At 43.1% G+C, this 22,399-nt stretch overlaps 1 protein-coding gene across 4 annotated transcripts in view; it reads right to left on the bottom strand.

Annotated features, from left to right (window-relative positions):
- ASTN2 (astrotactin 2) overlaps nt 1-22,399 on the bottom strand; it is a 939,506-nt gene that overhangs the window by 157,355 nt on the left and 759,752 nt on the right. For all 4 annotated transcript variants that reach the window (XM_077283456.1, XM_077283455.1, XM_077283458.1 and 1 more), the window contains 2 exons: nt 6,356-6,489; nt 4,442-4,590 (listed from right to left, as the gene is read on the bottom strand). In XM_077283456.1, the coding sequence (XP_077139571.1) occupies nt 4,442-4,590; nt 6,356-6,489 (283 nt within the window). The remainder of the gene's footprint in view (nt 1-4,441; nt 4,591-6,355; nt 6,490-22,399) is intronic.

The raw sequence follows: 22,399 nt of genomic DNA, 5'->3' as shown, positions 1-22,399 counted from the left end.
CTTTAGGGGTAGCTAGTTCCTCAGGCTGGCTCGAGACGTCTAAGAATTTTTTAGGCACGTTCACCGGCTACCTCTAGTTGTTTTGGATAGGTTCAGATTTGCGATCAGTCCAGTTACCATCTCCCTAGAGCTCGTCCTTAGTTTTTTCACTTGCTGATCTATTTGTGATCCTCCGCCACTAGGGATCATAACAGTTCGCACCTTACAGAGACACTGAATACACTTTTAAATGTCGACAAGGACAAAAACTGCTGGACTGTTGGATCTGTAAACACAGCCCAGTATCTGCAAGGACTATGCTGTACTTTGCCATACCCCAGGAGCCAAGGAGGGTATTAACACCACACTGCATACACAATGAGACTTGGACTCAGATTTTCTTGGTTCCTTAAGGTTCTTAATAAGACTAATACAATATAGAGACTTCTTTTTAAATCCAGCCAATTGGCTTAGCGGCCTAGAGGGAGGGATTATTTTTGACTTGACTTGACAGACTTGTATGCAAATTTTGTTGCTTTGCTTATTGTTTTATGTAGCCGTAAAAGTGCTAATATATGTATTACCTAAGGCTGAACCTTCTGTAGTATATCATAGGCCCCGTATGGCCACTGCTGACGGGGGAGTTGAGTGTCCACACTGAGGGTGGATGGGCAGCAGGTAGAAAGCCCTCTTGTGGGTACTAGACCCATGAGACAGTAGCTCCTTTGTGGACATCAGCTGACCCCGTAGCAAAGGTTATACCATTTACAAAAGGGGGAAATTGTTATAGAAGGGTTAATAGTTTGCCTTTAAGTGCCTCTTGCCTTTAAGTGTTAGAATTACTAGAATCTGTTGACGCAGTAGTCTGATGGTCTCCTCTTCAAGGAGACTATACTTCTTATCATGTATGCTTTCAATAGATAGCCACAACATGTTGTGAGTTATGGTAAATAAAGTATGACCCTGGGTGATGGTGGGGGCTACATGAGTTACATTGAAATGCATTTGTTGCAAATGGTATAAAACATTGCTTTGGCTTTTAATATATCAGATAAAAGTGACTTGCTCACAGAATATGTGTGAGGTGTCTTTTTGTCTCCAAGCGCGCTTGTAAATGACGGGCGTAATTCCACAATTAGGCCTCACTGGTGATCTGACGTACTGACTCAAAACAGCTATGACACTTTCATTAGACATGTCAATGCAAAAGAGAGAGTTGAAGTCTGACAAGTGTGGCTTTGTACATGTATTGTTTCCTGAAACAATAGGAAACACAAATCTGAAAAGGTTCCAGTGATCACTGTGAAGATTACAAGATTTCTATTTTTTATTTTTATTACAGTTTTTGATATGTAAAAAAATTGTAACTTTTTTTTTAAACTAAATGTAACACAAAAAATATTATTTAAACAAAAGGTCATTCTGATGACGGCTTTCCTTTACCCCTTCATGACAGGGCCAATTTCTGTTTTTCCTCCCCTTCTTCACAGATCCATAACTCTTTTATTTTACTCTCCACATAGACATATGAGGGTTTGTTTTTTTCAGGACAAGTTATACTTTTGAAATACACCATTTTTTTCACATTGTATACTGGAAAATGTGAAAAAAATTCCAAGTGCGGTGAAAATGTGAAAAAAACTAAATTCTGACAGTTTTTGGAGAATTGTTTTTACGGTTAACATTTTGTGGTAATAATGACCTTGAAATATGATTCTTCTCATCAATAAGATGACAACGATACCCAAGATGTCCAGTTTTTTTATTATTTTAGTGGTGGGAAAAAAATCAGAAGTTAAAAAGAAAATTTTGGTTGTGTCGCCATTTTCCAAAACCTGTAACATTTTTATTTTTCGCCCGCTGGAAAATGCTTGTCTTACCCTGCTTAGACTTTTTTGTAGCTATAGGAAAAAAAATGGAGACACAAAGTGCAAAATAGGGTCTTATCCTTTAGATAACCAAGAGAGCTTTCTTAGAATTGCTCACCTGATTTTGTTGAATGAAGAGCATGTAGCGATTTTGGCTGCTGCAGATCCACAAGCCAATCAACGGCCGTATGACAATATAAACTGTGCAGGAGGTGTGGGTTAAATCCGCGCTGCCTTAATGATGAAGTTCCAAGGATTTTTTTTTTAGCCCATTCACGCAGCCAATTTCTGTTTTTGAGTTATCGTTTTTTCCTCTCCTTCTTCCCAGAGCCATAACGCTTGTACTTGGTTGTGTTTTGCTGAACAAGTTGTTGTTTTGTATGACACCATTCATTTTACCACATATTGTACTGAAAAATGGTAACTAAAAATTCCAAGTGGGGGGAAATTGTGAGGAAAAAAACAATTCTAACATAGTCTAACATAGTCTTTTGGGAATTGTTTTTATGGTGTACATTCTATGGTAAAAATAACGATGTAATAGGATTCTCCTCATCAAAACGATTACAGCGATATCAAAAATGTCCAGTTTTTTTATTATTTAAGTGGAGAAAAAAAAACAGAAGTTTGCAAAAAAAAATATTTTGGGGGGTTGTGTGGCCATATTCCGAGATCCATAACATTTTTATTTTTCATCCATTGGAGCTATATGATAGCTTATTTTGTGCGGGGAGAGACAATGTTTTTATTAGTACCATTTTAGGATAGATGAGACTTTTTGATTGCTTATTACAGCATTTTTGGAGGAACTGCGGAGACCAAAAAAACCTAATTTTGGTGGTCTTGAATTTTTTCCATTTACGGTATTTACCGGTTGGGTTAAATGTTTTTATATTTTGATAGATTGGACTTTTCTTAATGTGATGATACCTCATATGCATATTTTTATCATTTTAAATATCTCTCTTTTCAGTGGGGGAAAGGTGGGTGATTTGAACGCATGGTTTCAAAGGAGCTCCTTAATGACAGGCACGGGGTAATCAATAGTGATGGACTCTGAACACGGACTTCTCTCGTAAGTCCGGGCCACTGTTCATTTTTGGCAGCCCAAATAATCTTGTTGAAAGGCAGCGCAGCCAATGGCTGTGATTGGATTTTATTTTTTAAAGACAATAAATGGGTAATAGAGGGTCGGGCAGTGCTTTTTACATTTACAATCAAAGGACATTTTTTCTGTATGTTTTTTTTGCTTTTGTCTATGGTGTTAGTAATGGGAGTGTTAACTAAACACTTCTCCATTACTAACACCTGAGCTTGATGACATTACACAGTTAACATAAACCATCAAAACCAATACTCTGCTTGCCAACACATCAGGGCAAGTGGGAAGAGCTGAGGCACATCTAATGGATGTGTCATTTCTGGGGCAGCTGACGGCTGGTGTTATTAGTCTGGGAGGGGACCAATATGTTTAGGCCACAGCTGCTGGCTCACACGCTATTCTCTGTGTGACAGTGTGGGAAGCTGCAGCGGTCCACGATACCTAGCGGCTGTGACTGTAAAGTTACTGCTGGCCAGTGCCAGTGTTTATCATGCAGTCACACAGTATGGGAACTGCCAGATGTTCTGGACCCCCATTCACTCGATTGGGATTCGGGATCAAGTTCGGGTACCGTTCTGTTACCTGAACCAAACTTTTTATAAAGTTCAGCTGAACTCGACAGACCTGAACATCCACGGGTCTGGCCATCCCTAGTCATCAGGTGATCCCCAGCTGTTTTGATAAGTCATTGGCGGCCCGCAATCAGGTCACAGGCATGCCGTTGGGTGGATAGAATGACGCTCACGCAATGCCAGTGCATGTTAAATGTCACTGTCAGAGAGTGACAGCGGCATTTAACAGATTAAGAACCAGCGATTATTAGCAGCAGGTACTGACTGTATTGCACAACCATCACCTGCTGGATATAGGGTGGGCTCACTGCATGAGCCTGCTCCATATACCCACTTCAGACTGGCGCTGTACATGTACGACATATGCCGGGAGAGATTAACAACTTTTTAGTGCAAAAAGTTGCATGTTCTGCTAAAATGTTATAAAAATTGCACCAAAATCTCAGGTGCATAAAAAAATCAAAGGACGACTAGTATATTTTGAGACGTTACAAAAAGGCACAATTGATGAGTTAGGTGAAAACATCTGAATACCTTAAACTTCGCTCACAGCGATGAACTAAAAAAAGGCAAACAAATAAAATAGGCTTAAAAAAGGCGCAAATATAAATATTAATTTGGGGCAAACAAAAACAGGCACAAAACACTAAAAATGCTACAAAAAACGGGCAAATGCAATGATGAATAGGGTCTTTGGTCTTATCTCCATCTCGCCTCTAGCTGCCTTTGCAAATAAGCAAGCATTTCTACCATGGGGGGAATTGTAGATATCACATAATATTTGAGAGATGCAGTGCTAATTTGGGACAGCACATAGTTTACCCACTTTACCGAGGAAGAAACCTACTTATATGGAGAAATAAAAAACACAAAAAAATGATGTATATTTTAGTGAGTTGAGTTGGCATTACTTAGCTTACCTGTATATAGTTCTGTATCTGTGTATTCATCTACTTTCTTATGATGGAGAATATAATCGGAAACTTTGGTTCCTATAGCAGCTTGGACATCCAGCCATTCGAGGGCAACCACAGTGCTTGAGGGCTCCATGTTGGGAGACAAGCGAAACCTGCAAAATAAACCCCTATAAATATGTAACATGGTATAGCTTCCTAAAATAGTAGAATATCCTAAGAGGAAGAAACCTTATAGGAAGTCTGTCAGCTCCTGAATCCCTATGAATCTTAGCAAAGCTTCTCGTAGGGAATCATGAACTTGGAAGAAACAAACCATTAGCTGGATATGAAAATAGTCTCTTCAGAGATGGAGGGAAAAAGAACTCTAGTGCCGCCTATTGGGAACTAGGTTGGTAGCAACCCTAAAAATCAATATCAACCCTTAAATGAGCCCTGCCACATGACTTAGGTTAAGAATCCAAACCAGGTTGGGCCATTTGCAGATACATGTTTTGGTGTGTTTGCCTCTCATCATGTCAAAGTAGCAAGTATGATGAGAGGCCTCTGACATGTGGATCTAAAATGGATGATTTCTCGTTGTGGAGAGGACCAAGTCGGTGTAAGGAAAGTTATAGATCATGGAATGGTCCACTGGGAATTTAAATACGCACACCGCTTTTTCAGAGAGAAAGAGGACTTGAACTTTTGCCACCTATTGGATGTAGCAATTCTAAAAGTCAAGGTTGACTTTTTAATATGACTTAGGATAAGAAGCCAAACTAGACATTCCATTTAAAAACATGTGATCACGTGTTTGGGTTGTTTTCCCCTCCTCAGAGCAAAGCAAGAGGTCTGATTTTGCTATGTAAGAGGCCTCTGACATGGGATTTAAGGTCAAACGTTTCTTTGTAGAGAGCACCAAACCTGCGTAAGGAGAGTCATAGAACATTCAATGCTCCTCTGGGAATTTAAATACTAAAATAGCCTCTTCAGAAATGAAGAGGACTTGAAATCTAGTACCACATATCATGAGGCTATTTGCATACTGTATTTACGGTAAATTCCCAGAGGAGCATTGCATGGCCTATAAGTCTCCTTATGACGGGTTTACACTCTCCACAAATAGAAATGTTCCCATTTACACCCCATGACAGTGACTCTCATTTAGCCAAATCAGACCGCCTGTTGTGTATTGATAAGGGCAAGTACCCCAAAACTTCTGTCCCCAAATGAATCGCCTGCTTTGTTTTTTTTATCCTAAATCATGTTTAAAGGCTCGTTAAGGGGTCGATATTATTTTTTAGATAGCTACTTACAATAATTGGCATTACAGTTTTAGTCCTCTTCCTCTCTGAAGTGGCTACTTGTATATTTAAATTCCCAAACCAGTATTGCATGGCCTATAAGTCTCATTACATGGCCTTCACGTCTCCTTATACCAGCTTGGCATTCTCAACAAGGAGAAATGTTAACCCTTAGACCTCTTCAGCTGGATAGTTTTGAAAAAGAAAAAAAATAATTATTTTCATGTATAAATCAGAAGTAATGTGGGTGGTGCCGAAAGGTCCAAAATGTTGTTCATCTCAGTTTCATCATCTATTGTAGATCACTGCCATCAATCAATGCAGCATGGAAGTGGATGGACCTGGATAACAAAATTCTGGGGGGAAGGGTGCTTCAGAGTGTAGAGTAGATTGGATGACCAGTCATAAAACCTAAATTCTAGACTGCAGGGATGGGATGGAATTCAATAAGATAATTACAATTAGTGTCACCACGACAATCACAAAAATTGTTCAAAGTGATAATTATGATGTTATGGAAACTAAAGCGCTAAAGTGTCCGTATATGAGTCCAATGCTAAAGGACAGGTAGGTGACCTGTTTGATGGCATTAAAGGGGCTGGTTACCATTTATGAAAATGTAATAATTACTTACACTGGTGGTGGAAGTGGACTGCAGTTTGGTAATCCATTCTCATCAAAAGCAGTAAGGTCACATCGACACCAATCTTCAATGACTTCGCCTTTACCAGAACACCAGTATAAACTCATGAAGGCATTTTTTAGCACCTGTGAAAAATGAAGACACTAGATTAAATTCTTGTCTTTTAGAAAACCCAGTTTCCAATATTAGGGCATTTGGATTTAAAATGGAACTGTAGTCTACACTCCCCTGCACAAGCAGAGAAAGTGCGGGATGATAGGAAGGTACCAAACATTATAAAAGAAGCTTATAATGAGGCCAATGGTGCTGATATTCATCTTTTATTTGAATGCAGTTTAGATTTGGTGTACCAGTGCACTTGCAGTTCATGCCTCACTGCACTTGCAGTCCTCGGTTCCTTCTCACCTCTCCACGTCAGTGCCACCGCTGCTTCTTTATTGACAGTGGAGGGCAAAGAAGACACTGAGAATGGTGGCCCAGTGGTCAGCACAGTAGCCTTGCAGAGCTGGCATCCTGGGTTCAAATTCCACCAAAGACAATATCTGCAGTGAGTTTTATTTGGTTACTCTGGTCTCCACAAACACTATTGAAGTCAATAGGAGCAGTACCCAGAAACAATCACTACACAGTGAAGAAAGCCGTTCTGCTTATGTCTGGCCTCAGCCATTGCTGAAGACAACTGGGTAACGGACCTCCAACAATCTGATCCTGATGACTTTTCCTGGTTAGAGGTCAACAATATTTTAATCCAGGAGATCTTTTTTAAAGGTGATACCTGCAGGGGCGTAAATACAAATCACAAGTCATGGAATCCTCATTGCAAAAGTCCTAATTGGGCCTCCACATTACCACCCTAATATGTATATATATATATATATATATATATATATATATATATATATATATATATATTCGGGGTCTGCACACAGACACAGAAGGGAATACCTCCAAGATTTTAAAGGAAAGAAGAGGAACATGTATTGGAGTTCAAACACAGTAATTGTGCCCATATTAAGTGTTCTCACCCACTATGATACACTTTTATGGCCTCCACAGAGAATGATGTCATAAAAAATGTCCCCACCCACCATATGTTAATTCCACTGTAAATTACCCCACATAATTTGCCCTCATAGTAACTCCTACACGAAGAATATGATGCCCTCAACACAGAATAATGCTTCCACGGTGCGACAACCACAGTGTGATGCCCCCCATAGCAACCCAACACAGTACATTGCCCAATAGACCCCCAACACAGTAGGATGTCGCTATAGTACTCCCCTCAGTATGTTCCCTATAGCACCACAACACAGTACATTGCGCCACAGACCCTCAATACAGTATGTTGTCTCTAAAGTGCCCATCACATAGTATTATGACACCACAGTTCCGCCATCATCAGCATGATGGCCCCCTCAACCTCATAAACAGTATGATGTTCTCACAGCCACCCACACAGTAGAATGGCCCTCGCAGTCCCCCACACCAAACATGGTGGCTCCCACATCCCCTACAAACAATAGTATTGCTCCCACACACAGTTTGATGGCCCCCATACATACTATGATGATCCACACACAGTATTATGACCCCCACAGTCCCCACACACGGTATGATGGGTCACATAGTACAATACCCCCACAAGTACTGACAGCATTAAAAGTCTGTACACTGTGCAGACTGAGGTTTCGCACATAATTGTGCCTGCTGTCTTTAGACAACTCCCTATTCCATCATCAAAATAAATGGAATCTGCTTTCTGAGAATGCAGATGTCATTGAAACCGAGACGCACGATGGGATGGGGGCAGTGCTACTCGGCATCAGGCCTCCCTAACTCTTGGGCACTAGAGATTGTCTAGAATTTTTTAAATAAGAGCTCAAGGCTTGAAATCAAAACAGATACTGAAGGGGGAATTAGATTGTGAGCCCCGATGGGGACAGTGATGATAATGTCTGTAAAGCATTGGAATTAATGGCGCTACGTATATAAGTGAGGAAATTGAATAAATAAATGCTGTAAAGGACAAATCACCCAGACTAGCTGCAGCACCAAAAATGCAGTATTATATGGTGGCGATTTGTATAAATAAGTTCACGAAAGAAAGAGGGAGGATGAGTGGGAGTGAGAGAGGGAGGAAAGAGAATGGGAGAGGGAAAGAGAGGGAAAGGGAGAGAGGGCGGAAAAAGAACGGGAGAGGGAAAGAGAGGGAAAGGGAGAGAGGGCGGAAGAAGGATATGGGCAGAAAAGGAGAGGGAAAGGAAGTGGGGAAAAGTAAGAGATAATGGGAAAGGAGACAGAGGGAAAAGGAGAGAAAGAGGTAGAGAAAAAGGAAGAGGAAAGTGGAGATGGGAGAGGGGGAATGGGAGGGAGAGGGGAAGGGAGATAAAGAGGGATAGGGAGAGAGAAAGGGAGGGATTCAGAGAAGGAGGGGAAATGGAGAGGTAAAGGAAGACTGAGAGGGAGAGAAAAAGGGAAAGGGTGAGATTGAGGGGAGAGGGACAGTAAAGGGAAAGGGAGACAGAAGGAAAGAGGGAGATAGAGGGGAAGGGAGAAGAACAGGGAGAGGGATAGAAAAAATTGGGAGAGGGAAAGGGAGAGAGGGATTGGGAAAGGGAGATTGAAGGGAAGAGAGAAATGGAGAGGGTGAGATGGAGGGGGAGAGGTACAGTGTAGGGAAAGGAGAGAGAAGGAAAGAGGGAGGTAGAGGGGAATGGAGAGGAAGAGGCAGAGGGAGGGAAAAAGGGAGATTGACAGGGAGAGAGAAATGGAGAGGGTGAGATGGAGGGGAGCAAAAGGGACAGGATAGGGGAGTGGAAGAGGGACAGAGAAACAGAGAACAAGGGCGAGGGAGATAAAGAGATACTCTGGTTTATTGAGGGGATCTTGCACTCTGATGTCTAGATGCCCTAATACTAAAGGGGTTGTACAGTGGCATGACCCTTTTAAACTAACAATAAAGATATTCTGTATTTGTATCCATTCATCTCACCATCTTTCTCTTTCTTTACCAGTTCAGAATCTGCCTTAATACAATCCTTTAAGACAGCTGATCAAACTGTAAGTGCATTAGAAAAAAAGTATTTAAAAAGCACATTCACATTCAATTAATATTCATGTCATTAACATTTAATTTGCAGAGGATGAAATATTTAAGTAGCATGCTTTTACATGCCATTTGTAATATTTATGTACAACATTGCAATCACTTACTATTACATAAATCACTAAAAGGCAGCTGGGGCGTTCAATTGCTTTAACAGCAGATATCAATCAAGGTACTGAAACGTGCCGCGTCTATGGGGATACAGATGGTAGACTGCCGGTTCAGCATACCCTCCGATTACATTGTGTGAGATAGAAATAATGAACCTTCATTCTTTTCATTCTGTATGGATTCACGTCAATGCCCCAATTAATTCCCGCACATTTCCAAAAATTTTCCAGCCTCCGTCCAAGCCAATTAAAATAGAAATATTTTTGTGTATGGTGATCCGGAGAGACTTCATGCCGTTGTGAGAAAGCGGAAAGAGGACAGCAACCGGGCAGAAGGCGTTGTTAGGAGAGCCCAGCAGTAATATAGCCTCAGGCTTGTGACTTCCAGAAACAATAACCGAGCTATTGAAAATGTTTTTCGGCTGTTTGATGTCCACTAAGGGGCCTGTTATATATTACTTCTAGTAGATGTGCTTGAACAAAGCAGCCCTGCTGTCTTCTATAGCTGCTCAGAAGATTAGGACAAGAAATTCAGCTTGTGAGGACGACTAAGGGATGTATCTCTATTTTTACAGCTTATATGCGGTATCTCATTTTTGTAGGGTCGAGTAGTGTTGGCAAAATCCACTCCTTAAAGAGGGATTCCCTTCTTGTCCATTACAACACATTGACAGTATAGGCCATAAATGTCTGAAGGAACTCGAACACGCTTGCTCGATGAGTTTTGGTACTTCCATGAATAGAGAGAGACCCAAGCAAATGTGGCCACCTCTCCATTGCAAGGGGCGCAAGATACAGATCACAGAAGGAGGATCGGCACGTATCACATTTTTATGGCATATTTTGTAGATATGTAATAAATGTCCAGGATGGGAATACCCACTTTAAAAGGGGTTTCCTACAATTGATATTTATTCACTATTCGCAGAACAGGTGAAGGATAAATGTAAGAGCGTTGGGTGCCCCAACAATTGCTAGATCATTAGGGGCTCTGCACGTACAGTTACAATACTGAAAACCACAGCCAGGTAAGTAGCGATACTGGAATCCGCATGGAAGTAGGTGGGGTCCTCCACAGATAGGCAGCAAGGTAACTGGAAACCACAGACAAGTAGGTTGCAACACTGGAAACCATAGGCAGGTACAGTTGAAACCAGAAGTTGCCGTACACTAAATAAAAAGACAATATCTCAATATCTGACATGAAATCAGAATAAACCTTACCCGTTTTAGGTCAATTAGGATTACCATAATTATTAATATTTGCCAAATGCCAGAATAATGAGAGAGAGAATGTTTTAAGGCATTTTATTACTTACTGCAAAGTCAAAAGTTTACATACACTAAGATTACTATGCCTTTAAACAATTCAGGACTGCGCATATGATGATGTCATGTGTTTGGGAACTTCTGACAGGTTTTTTTGGCAACATCTGAGTTAGAGACACACCTGTGGATGTATTTTACTGCACACCTGAAACACACTGCTTATTTGTGTAACTGTCCCACGCCGTAATCCATGTCTGGATACATAGATTTCAACAAGGATGGTGCCAAGATGCGACCATCCAAGCTGAGAACCACTGATGAATGAGCTGCCGTGAGTGCAGCATCAGTGACTAGCGGTGACATCATCGAGGTTACTGCCGGTCATTGAGGCCGCGTTCCCAGCCGTGTCAATGAACTGCGATGTCCTCTGTCCAGTGAATTCGCATCTGCATCATGAGACTTTTTTGCACTGTGCTAGTGGTGATCTCACCAGAGGGAGGTCACCACAGTTCACCATTCAAGGGGTCTGGGGTCTGGGTTCAGGTTTGGGTCCAGGTACTGCTCAGTTACCCGAACCTGAACTTTTTTTTTACTGTTCGGCCGAACCCGCCAGACCTGACCATCCAGGGGTCCGCCCATCTCTACTCCTGATACAAGTAGTGAATCTAGACATATAGTTACTGAGGGTTGGGCAGATGGTAGGGTCGAACCAGGCCCCGTGCTCAAAGGGTCCCACCCAGAGCTATGCTATCCTTAACTGTAACAGCATGCATAGCATGCCGATACAGTTAAGCCCTCTGGTAGAGCAAGAAGACATGTTCTTCCTGCACTACCGTTGTTCATTCTGTAGACCTCAGGTCACTTTAAACCTGTGGTTTACACGCAAGATGTCAGAATCCCAGAGCGGTGATATCATCGTGCCTACACACGCATAGGACGTTAAATGGGAGGCATAATGACAGGACAGTGGTCCACCCGGGCCTTGTCTGTGGAGTCATCAGGATCCTGGATTAGGCTAGTATATATATTTTTTCATTTTAATTAAAACTTGTGTAGGTATAATGAACAATGAGGGACCCTGAAACAGTGGGGAGGACCTCATAATTTATAGAGACTACTGTGGGGACCTTTATAAAGGTGGGGGCCATTATATAGTGTAGGAGCTAATGTGGGGCCCATCATACAGTTTGGAGGCTAATGCGGGGCAACTATCCAGTTTGGGGGCTAATGTGAGAGTCATTATACAGTTTGGGAGCTAATGTGAGGGTCATTATACAGTTTGAGGGCTAAGGAGGGGGTCACTGTACAGAATGGGGGACTCAGTGGACATTATTAAATGTTAAGTGGGCACTTAAGATGCATTATTGTTATAGGGATACTCAGAATAATGTGACCATCAAAGGTACGCATGGGCAGTGTTACTTTTGAAGGGCAAAATGTAGACACTATTTTCTAGGACATTTACACAGGGCATTCATTTTTTTAGGAGGCAATTTTACAATCTACAAGGCACAAAGTTGGGCATTCTTATGTGGGGGCACAGTGGTGGGCATTATTATGTGGAGAACTGAGGAGTGCAGTAATAGGGTCACATACAGTAGAAGCGGCTCAGTATTGATGTATCAGCAGGATGAGGAGTTTGTGCAGATTGGGAATAGATGGGGATGGTGCTGGAAATGAGAGAAGTGTCTTTGTTGTAATCTCTTCAGACGAATTGTGCCTGGAAAAAGTTGTCATGATGGTCTGGGACAGTTTGAAAAGACAGGAAAAGTGAGCAACTCCATCAGAAATAACATCAACTGTAAGTCACCATCTATACCATCTACAGTACCACTACAGTCATGGCAGAAATTGTGGTACCCTTCAAAATGTTTGAGAAAATGAAATATTTCTCCCAGAAAATTATTGCAATTACTTCTTTTTGTAATACACATTTTATTTCTTGCATTGGAACAACCCAAAAAAACTGAAAACAAGGCAAATTGGACATAATTTGACACAAAGATCTAAAAATGAGACAGACAAAATTGTTCGCACCTTTCCAAAATTGCAGGTAAATTTTGTCTTAAGCATGTGATGCTCATTCAAACTAACTTGTGGCAAGCAGGTGTGGATAATATGAAAGTCACATATGAAACCAGATAAAAAGGGGAGAAGTTGACTCAATCTGTGCATTGTGTATCTGTGCATGCCACACTAAGCATGAGGACTTGAGAATCAAAATTGTTAAACAATATCAACAATCTCAAGGTTTCAGGTCCATCTACAGAGATCTTGATGTTCCTTTTTTCAGGGTGCACAACATAACCAAGAATGTTACAATCCATGCCATTTAAGCTAATCTCCCTGCATGTGGATGGCACAGAAACATTGATGAAAGGTCGCAAAGCAGGATAGTCTGGACAGTGGATAGGCAGCCCCAAACATGGTCCAAAGAGGTTCAAGCTGTCCTGCAGGTTCAGGGTGCATCAGTGTCAGCACAAAATACCCATCAACATTTGAATGAAATTAGACACTATAGCAGGAGACCCAGAAGGACCCCACTGCTTACAGAGAGACATAAAAAGCTAGACTGCAAAATGGAAGTGAGCAAGCCAAAATCCTTCTGGGAAAGCGTCTTATGAATTGATGAGACCAAAATAGAGTATTTTTGTAAAGCATATCATTGTATAATTTATCAAAAATGGAATGAGGCCTACAAAGAAAAGAACAGAGTATCTACAGTCAAATGTGGTGGAGATTTATAGATGTTTTGGGGTTGTTTTGCTGCCTCTGGCACTGGATGTCTTGATTGTGTGTAAGGCATCATGAAATCTGAAGATTACTGAAGGATTGTGGGTGGCAATATAGTGCCAAGTGTCAGAAAGCTGTGTTTGAGTCCTAGGTCATGGGTCTTCCAGCAGGACAATAACCCCAAACACACTTCAAGAAGAACCCCAAAATGGATGGAAAAAAAGCGCTGGAGAGTTCAGAAGTGGCAGCAATGAGTCCGGATGTAAATCCCATTGATCACCTCTGGAGAAATCCTAAAATTGCTGTTGGGATAAGGCGCCTACAAATATGAGAGACCTGGAGCAATTTGCAAAAGACGTGTGGTCCAAAATTCCAACTGAGAGGTGTAAGAGGCTTGTGGATTGTAGAAATTTGTAGAAATTTTAGTTTTCTTTTTACTGGTACATTTATAAAACATCTACTCGCTTTCATAGAATCTATTCCAAAGAATTCAGAAATGATAGGAAGCGATTGATTACAGTTATTTATTCCAAAGGGTGGCAGACAAATATTAAGTTGAGGGTGCCAACAATTTTGTTTGCCCATTTTCAGGGTTTAGTGTGAAATGATGACCAATTTGCTTTTTTTCTCTGTTTTTTCTCGCGTTGTTCTAATACACAAAAAGGAAATGAACATGTGTATAACAAAACGTGTAATTGTAATAATTTTCTGGGAGAAAATTACATCATTTTCTGGAACAATTTCAAGGACACAAACACTTTCGGCCATGACTGTCTTTGTCACCAAATAGTGGTAATATCAGTGTGCCACCACAGCTGTAATTAGGGATATCAGTTAGGAGCCCACTGAGATGTTTTGCCGCCACGGAGCTGAACCCTTAGGTACGCCTCTAAGTGAATTGGGGGTTGAATACAGCATCAAACCACTGACCATCACATGATGACCAGGTAAGTCAAAAGCAGGACAAGCCCAGACCTATAGGTATAATTCATATAGTAGATAGTGATGGCAACAGAATCCAAAGTACAAAAAGTTAAAAAGTTCCTTAAGGGAAAGTCAACATGTTGCATTTTTTAATTAACTTTTTTTCCATGCTTTTTTTGTTGGCGGAAAAAAGGAGCATTTTACTGCTCCACGCGATTGACAGGTCTCTCACTAGGTGCTCTAGGTGATTGACAGGTCTCTTACTAGAAAATACACTAGGTGACTGATAGGTCTCTTACTAGAAACTACACTAGGTGACTGACAGGTTTATTACTAGGAGCTGATCTAGGTGATAGACAGGTTTCTTACAAGGAGCTGCACTAGGTGATTGACAGGTCTCCTAGTAGGAGCTGCACTAGGTGATTGACAGGTCTCTTAGTAGGAGCTGGTCTAGGTAATTGACAGGACTCTTACTAGAAACTGCACTGTGTAGTAATTGACTGGTCTCCTACTAGGGCTTCACTATGTGATTGACAGATCTCTTACTAGGAGTAGCACTAGGTGATTGACAGGTCTCTTACTAGGAGCTGTACTAGGTGATTGACAGGTTTCTTAGAAGGAGCTGTCTAGGTGATTGACAGGTCTCTTACTACAAACTGCAGTAGGTGATTGACAGGCCTCTTACTAGGAGCTGCACTAGGTGATTGACTGGTTTCTTACTGGGAGCTGCTGTAGGTGATTGACAGGTCTCTTACTTGGAGCTGTACTGGGTGCTTTACAGGTCTCATACTAGGTGATGCACTAGGTGACTGACTGGTCTCTTACTAGGAGCTGTACTAGGTGATTAACAGATCTCTTACTAGGAGCTGCACTAGGTGATTGACAGTTCTCTTACAAGGAGCTGTACTGGGTGCTTGACAGGTCTCTTACTAGGTGCTGGTCTAGGTGATTGACTGGTCTCTTACTAGGATCTGTACTAGCTGATTGACAGGTCTCTTACTAGGAGCTGTACTAGGTGATTGACAGGTCACTTACTAGGAGCTCCTCCAGGTGATTGACAGGTTTCTCAGTAGGAGCTGCTTTAGGTGATTTACAGGTCTTTACAAGGAGCTACTTTACGTGATTGACAAATGTCTTACAAGGAACTGCACTAGGCGATTGACTGGTCTCTTTGCAGGAGCTGCACTAGGTGATTGACTGGTCTTTTACTAGAAACATAACTAGGCGATTGACTGGTATCTTAGTTGGAGCTGCGCAAGATGATTGACAGGTCTTTTCCTAGAAACTGATCTAGGTGATTGACATGTCTCTTACTACGTGCTGCACTAGGTGGTTGACATGTCTCTTAGAAGGAGCAGCACTAGGTGATTGACAGGTTTCTTACAAGGAGCTGTACTAGGTAATTCACAGGGTTCTTACAAGGAGCTGTACTAGGTGATTGACAGGTCTCTTAGTAGGAGCTGTACTAGGTGATTGAGAGGTCTTTTAATAGAAGCTGCACTAGGTGATTGACAGGTCTCTTAGTAGATGCTGATCTAGGTGACAGGTCTCTTACTAGAAACTGCACTTGGTGATTGATAGGTTTCTTAGTAGGAGCTGTCTAGGTGGTTGACATGTCTCTTACTACAAACTGCAGAAGGTGATTGACAGGCCTCTTACTAGGAGCTGCAGTAGGCGATTGACAGGTCTCTTACTAGAAACTGCACTAGGTAATTGAGTGTCTCTTACTAGGTGATGGTCTAGGTGATTGACAGGTCTCTTACGAGGAGCTGCACAAGGTGATTGATTGTTTTTTTACTAGGAGCTGCTGTAGGTGATTGACAGGTCTCATACTAGGAGCTGCAATAGGTGATTGACAGGTCTCATACTAGAAGCGTCACTAGGTGATTGACAGGTCTCTTACTGGGTGATATACTAGATGACTGACTGGTCTCTTACTAGGAGTGGAACTAGGTGATTGACAGGTACCTTACAAGGAGCTGTACTGGGTGCTTGACAGGTCTCTTACTAGGTGCTGGTCTAAGTGATTGACTGGTCTCTTACTAGGATCTGTACTATGTGATTGAAAGGTCTCTAACTAGGAGCTGCAATAGGTGTTTGACAGGTCTCTTCCTAGGAGCTGCTCTTGGTGATTGATAGGTCTCTTACTAGGAGCTGCTCTCAGTGATTGATAGGTCTCTTACCAGGTGCTGCACTAAGTGATTGACAGGTCTCTTACTAGGAGCTGTGCTGGTGATTGACAGGTCTCTTACTAGGAGCTGCACTAGGTGATTGACAGGTCTCTTAATAGGTGCTGCTCTCGGTGATTGACAGGTCTCTTACTAGGAGCTCCACTAGGTGATTGAAAGTTCTCTTAGTAGGAGCTGCATTAGGTGATTGACAGGTCTCTTACTAGGAGCTGCACTAGGTGATTGACAGGTCTCTTACGAAGAGCTGTACTAGGTGAGTGATAGGTCTCTTACTAGGGCTGCACTAGGTGATTGACAGGTCTCTTACTAGGAGCTGCTCTAGGTGATTGACAGGTCTCTTACAAGGAGCTGCACTAAATGATTGACAGGTCTCTAACTCGGAGCTGTACTAGGTGATTGACAGGTCTCTTACTAGGAGCTGCTCTCAGTGATTGACAAATCTCTTACTAGGAGCTGCCCTAGGTGATTGACAGGTCTCTTACTAGAGCTGCACTAGGTGATTGACAGGTCTCATACTAATAGCTGGACTAGGTGATTGACAGGTCTCTTACTAGGAGCTGCACTAGGTGATTGACAGGTCTCTTACTAGGAGCTGCACTAGGTGATTGACAGGTCTGTTCCTAGGAGCTGCTTTCGGTGATTGACAGGTATCTTACTAGGAGCTGCTCTCAGTGATTGACAGGTCTCTTACTAGATGCTGCACTAGGTGATTGACAGGTCTGTTACTAGGAGCTCCATTAGGTGATTGACAGGTCTCTTAGTAGGAGCTGCACTAGGTGATTGACAGGTCTCTTACTAGGAGCTGCACTAGGTGATTGACAGGTCTCTTACGAGGAGCTGCACTAGGTGAGTGACCGGTATCTTACTAGGGCTGCACTAGGTGATTGACAGGTCTCTTGTAATTGACAGGTCTCATACTAGGAGCTGGACTAGGAGATTGACAGGTCTCTTACTAGGAGCTGCACTAGGTGATTGAAAGGTCTCTTACTAGGAGCTGCTCCCGGTGATTGACAGGTCTATTACTAGGAGCTGCTATCGGTGATTGACAGGTCTCTTACTATGAGCTGCACTAGGTGTTTGACAGGTCTCTTACTAGGAGCTGCACTAGGTGATTGAAAGGTCTCTTACTAGGAGCTGCACTAGGTGATTGACAGGTCTCTTACTAGGAGCTGCTCCCAGTGATTGACAGGTCTCTTACTAGGAGCTGCACTAGGTGTTTGACAGGTCTTTTACTAGGAGCTGCACTAGGTGATTGACAGGTCTCTTACTAGAAGCTGCACTAGGTGATTGACAGGTCTCTTACTAGAAGCTGCACTAGGTGTTTGACAGGTCTCTTACTAGGAGCTGCACTAGGTGATTGACAGGTCTCTTACTAGGAGCTGCACTAGGTGATTGACAGGTCTCTTACTAGGAGCTGCACTAGGTGTTTGACAGGTCTCTTACTAGGAGCTGCACTAGGTGATTGACAGGTCTCTTCCTAGAAGCTGCTCTCGGTGATTGACAGGTCTCTTACTAGGGGCTGCTCTCAGTGATTGACAGGTCTCTTACTAGGTGCTGCACTAGGTGATTGACAGGTCTCTTACTAGGAGCTGTGCTAGGTGATTAACAGGCCTCTTACTAGGAGCTGCACTAGGTGATTGACAGATCTCTTACTGGGAGCTGCTCTCAGTGATTGAAAGGTCTCTTACTAGGAGCTTCACTAGGCGATTGACAGGTCTCTTAGTAGGAGCTGCACTAGGTGATTAACAGGTCTCTTACTAAGAGCTGCACTAGGTGATTGACAGGTCTCTTACTGGGAGCTGCTCTCGGTGATTGAAAGGTCTCTTACTAGGAGGTTCACTAGGTGATTGACAGGTCTCTTAGTAGGAGCTGTACTAGTTGAGTGACAGGTCTCTTACTAGGGCTGCACTAGGTGATTGACAGGTCTCTTACTAGGAGCTTGTCTAGGTGATTGACAGGTCTCTTACAAGGAGCTGCACTAGATGATGGACAGGTCTCTAACTAGGAGCTGCTGCAGGTGATTGACAGGTCTCTTACAAGGAGCTGCACTAGATGATTGACAGGTCTTTTACTAGGATCTGTACTAGATGATTGACAGGTTGTCTTACTAGGAGCTGCACTGGGTGATTGACAGGTCTCTTACTAGGAGCTGCTCTCACTGATTGACAGGTCTCTTACAAGGAGCTGCTCTCGGTGATTGACAGATCTCTTACTAGGAGCTGCACTAGGTGATTGGCAGGTCTCTTACTAGAGCTGCACTAGGTGATTGACAGGTATCAAACTAGGAGCTGGACTAGGTGATTGACAGGTCTCATACTAGGAGCTGCACAAGGTGATTGACAGGTCTCTTACTAGGAGCTGCTCCTGGTGATTGACAGGTCTCTGACTAGGAGCTGCACTTAGAGATTGATAGGTCTCTTACTATGAGCTGCACTAGGTGTTTGACAGGTGTCTTTCTAGGAGCTGCATTAGGTGATTGACAGGTCTCTTAGTAGGAGCTGCACTAGGTGATTGACAGGTCTCTTACTATGAGCGGCACTACGTGATTGACAGGTCTCTTACGAGGAGCTGCACTAGGCGAATGACAGGTCTCTTACTAGTAGCTGCTCTCAGTGATTGACAGGTCTCCTACTAGGTGCTGCACTAGGTGATTGACAGGCCTCTTACTAGGAGCTGTGCTAGGTGATTGACAGCTCTCTTACTAGGAGCTGTTCTTGGTGACTGACACGTTTCTTACTAGGAGCTGCACTAGGTGATTAACAGGTCTCTTACTAGGAGCTTCACTATGTGATTAAGAGGTCCCTTACTAGGAGCTACTCTCAGTAATTGACAGGTCTCTTACTAGGAGCTACACTAGGTGTTAGACAGGTCTCTTACAAGGAGCTGCACTAGGTGATTGACAGGTCTCTTCCTAGGAGCTGCTCTCGGTGATTGACAGGTCTCTTAATAGGAGCTCCTCTCAGTGATTGACAGGTCTCTTACTAGGTGCTGCACTAGGTGATTGACAGGTCTCTTACTAGGAGGTGTGATAGGTGATTGGCAGGTCTCTTACTAGGAGCTGCTCTCGTTGATTGAGAGGTCTCTTACTAGGAGCTACACTAGGTGATTGACAGGTCTCTTACTAGGAGCTGCTCTCAGTGATTGACAGGTCTCTTACTAGAAGCTGCACTAGGTGATTGACAGGTCTCTTACTAGAGCTGCACTAGGTGATTAACAGGTCTCTTACTAGGAGCTGCTCTCAGTGATTGACAGGTCTCTTAATAGGTGCTGCACTAGGTGATTGACAGGTCTCTTACTAGGAGCTGTGCTAGGTGATTGACAACTCTGTTACTAGGAGCTGCACTAGGTGATTGACAGGTCTCTTAGTAGGAGCTGCTCTCGGTGAATGACAGGTCTCTTACTAGGAGCTCTTCTAGGTGATTGACAGGTCTCTTACTAGGAGCTGCACTAGGTGATTGACAGGTCTATTACTAGGAGCTGCTCTCAGTGATTGACAGGTCTCTTACTAGGAGCTCCACTAGGTGATTGACAGGTCTCTTACTAGGAGTTGCACTAGGTGATTGACAGGTCTCTTACTAGGAGCTGCACTAGGTGATTGACAGGTCTCTTAATAAGAGCTGCTCTCAGTGATTGACAGGTCTTTTACTTGGAGCTACACTAGGTAATTGACAGGTCTCTTACTAGGGCTGTACTACATGATTGGCAGGTTTCTTACTAGGAGCTGCACTAAGGGATTGACAGGTCTCTTATTAGGGCTGCAGTACATGATTGGCAGGTTTCTTACTAGGAGCTGCTCTAGGTGATTGACAGGTCTCTTACTAGGAGCTGTGCTAGGTGATTGACAGGTTCCTTACTAGGAGCTGCTCGCGGTGATTGACACGTCTCTTACTAGGAGCTGCACTAGGTGATTGACAGGTCTCTTACTAGGATCTGCTCTCGGTGATTGACAGGTCTCTAACTAGGAGCTCCACTAGGTCATTGACAGGTCTCTTACTAGGAGCTGCATTAGGTGTTTGACAGGTCTCTTACTAGGAGCTGCTCTCAGTGATTGACAGGTCTCTTACTAGGAGCTGCACTAGGTGTTTGACAGGTCTCTTACTAGGAGCTGCACTAGGTGATTGACAGGTCTCTTCCTAGGAGCTGCTCTCAGTGATTTACAGGTCTCTTACTAGGAGCTGCTCTCAGTGATTGACAGGTCTCTTACTAGGTGTTCCACTAGGTGATTGATAGGTCTCTTACTAGGAGCTGTGCTAGGTGATTGACAGGTCTCTTACTAGGAGCTGCACTAGGTGATTGACAGGTCTCTTACTAGGAGCTGCTCTCGGTGATTGACAGGTCTCTTAGTAGGAGCTGCACTAGGTGATTGAGAGGTCTCTTACTAGGTGCATCACTAGGTGATTGACAGGTCTCTTACTAGAAGCTGCTCTCAGTGATTGACAGATTTCTTACTAGGTGCTGCACTAGGTGATTGACAGGTCTCTTACTAGGAGCTGCTCTCAGTAATTGACAGGTCTCTTACTAGGAGCTCCACTAGGTGATTGACAGGTCTCTTACTAGGAGTTGCACTAGGTCATTGACAGGTCTCTTTCTAGGAGCTGCACTAGGTGATTGACAGTTCTCTTACTAAGAGCTGCTCTCAGTGATTGACAGGTCTCTTACTTGGAGCTACACTAGGTGATTGACAGGTCTCTTACTAGGGCTGTACTACATGATTGGCAGGTTTGTTACTAGGAACTGCACTAAGGGATTGACAGGTCTCTTATTAGGGCTGCACTACATGATTGGCAGGTTTCTTACTAGGAGCTGCTCTAGGTGATTGACAGGTCTCATACTAGGAGCTGCTCTCGGTGATTGACACGTCTCTTACTAGGAGCTGCACTAGGTGATTGACAGGTCTCTTACTAGGAGCTGTTCTCGGTGATTGACAGGTCTATAACTAGGAGCTCCACTAGGTCATTGACAAGTCTCTTTCTAGGAGCTGCATTAGGTGTTTGACAGGTCTCTTACTAGGAGCTGCACTAGGTGATTAAGAGGTCTCTTACTAGGAGCTGCTCTCAGTGATTGGCAGGTCTCTTACTAGGAGCTACTCTCAGTGATTGACAGGTCTCTTACTAGGTGCTCCACTAGGTGATTGATAGGTCTCTTACTAGGAGCTGTGCTAGGTGATTGACAGGTCTCTTACTAGGAGCTGCACTAGGTGATTGACAGGTCTCTTACTAGGAGCTGCTCTCAGTGATTGACAGGTCTCTTACTAGGTGCTGCACTAGGTGATTGACAGGTCTCTTACTAGGAGCTGTGCTAGGTGATTGACAAGTCTCTTAGTAGGACCTGCACTAGGTGATTGACAGGTCTCTTACTAGGAGCTGCACTAGGTGATTAAGAGGTCTCTTACTAGGAGCTGCTCTCAGTGATTGACAGGTTTCTTACTAGGAGCTGCACTAGGTGTTTGATACGTCTCTTACTAGGAGCTGCACTAGGGGATTGACAGGTCTCTTACTACGGCTGCACTACATGATTGGCAGGTTTCTTACAAAGAGCTGCACTAGGTGATTGACAGGTCTCTTACTAGGAGCTGCACTAAGATGATTGACAGGTCTCTTACTAGGAGCTGCTCTTGGTGATTGAGACGTCTCTTACTAGGCGCATCACTAGGTGATTGACAGGTCTCTTCCTAGGAGCTGCTCTCAGTGATTGACAGGTC

Source organism: Ranitomeya variabilis, chromosome 2 (assembly GCF_051348905.1).
Source record: "Ranitomeya variabilis isolate aRanVar5 chromosome 2, aRanVar5.hap1, whole genome shotgun sequence".
Taxonomy (NCBI): domain Eukaryota; kingdom Metazoa; phylum Chordata; class Amphibia; order Anura; family Dendrobatidae; genus Ranitomeya; species Ranitomeya variabilis.
This window is presented reverse-complemented; position numbering and strand designations above follow the sequence as displayed.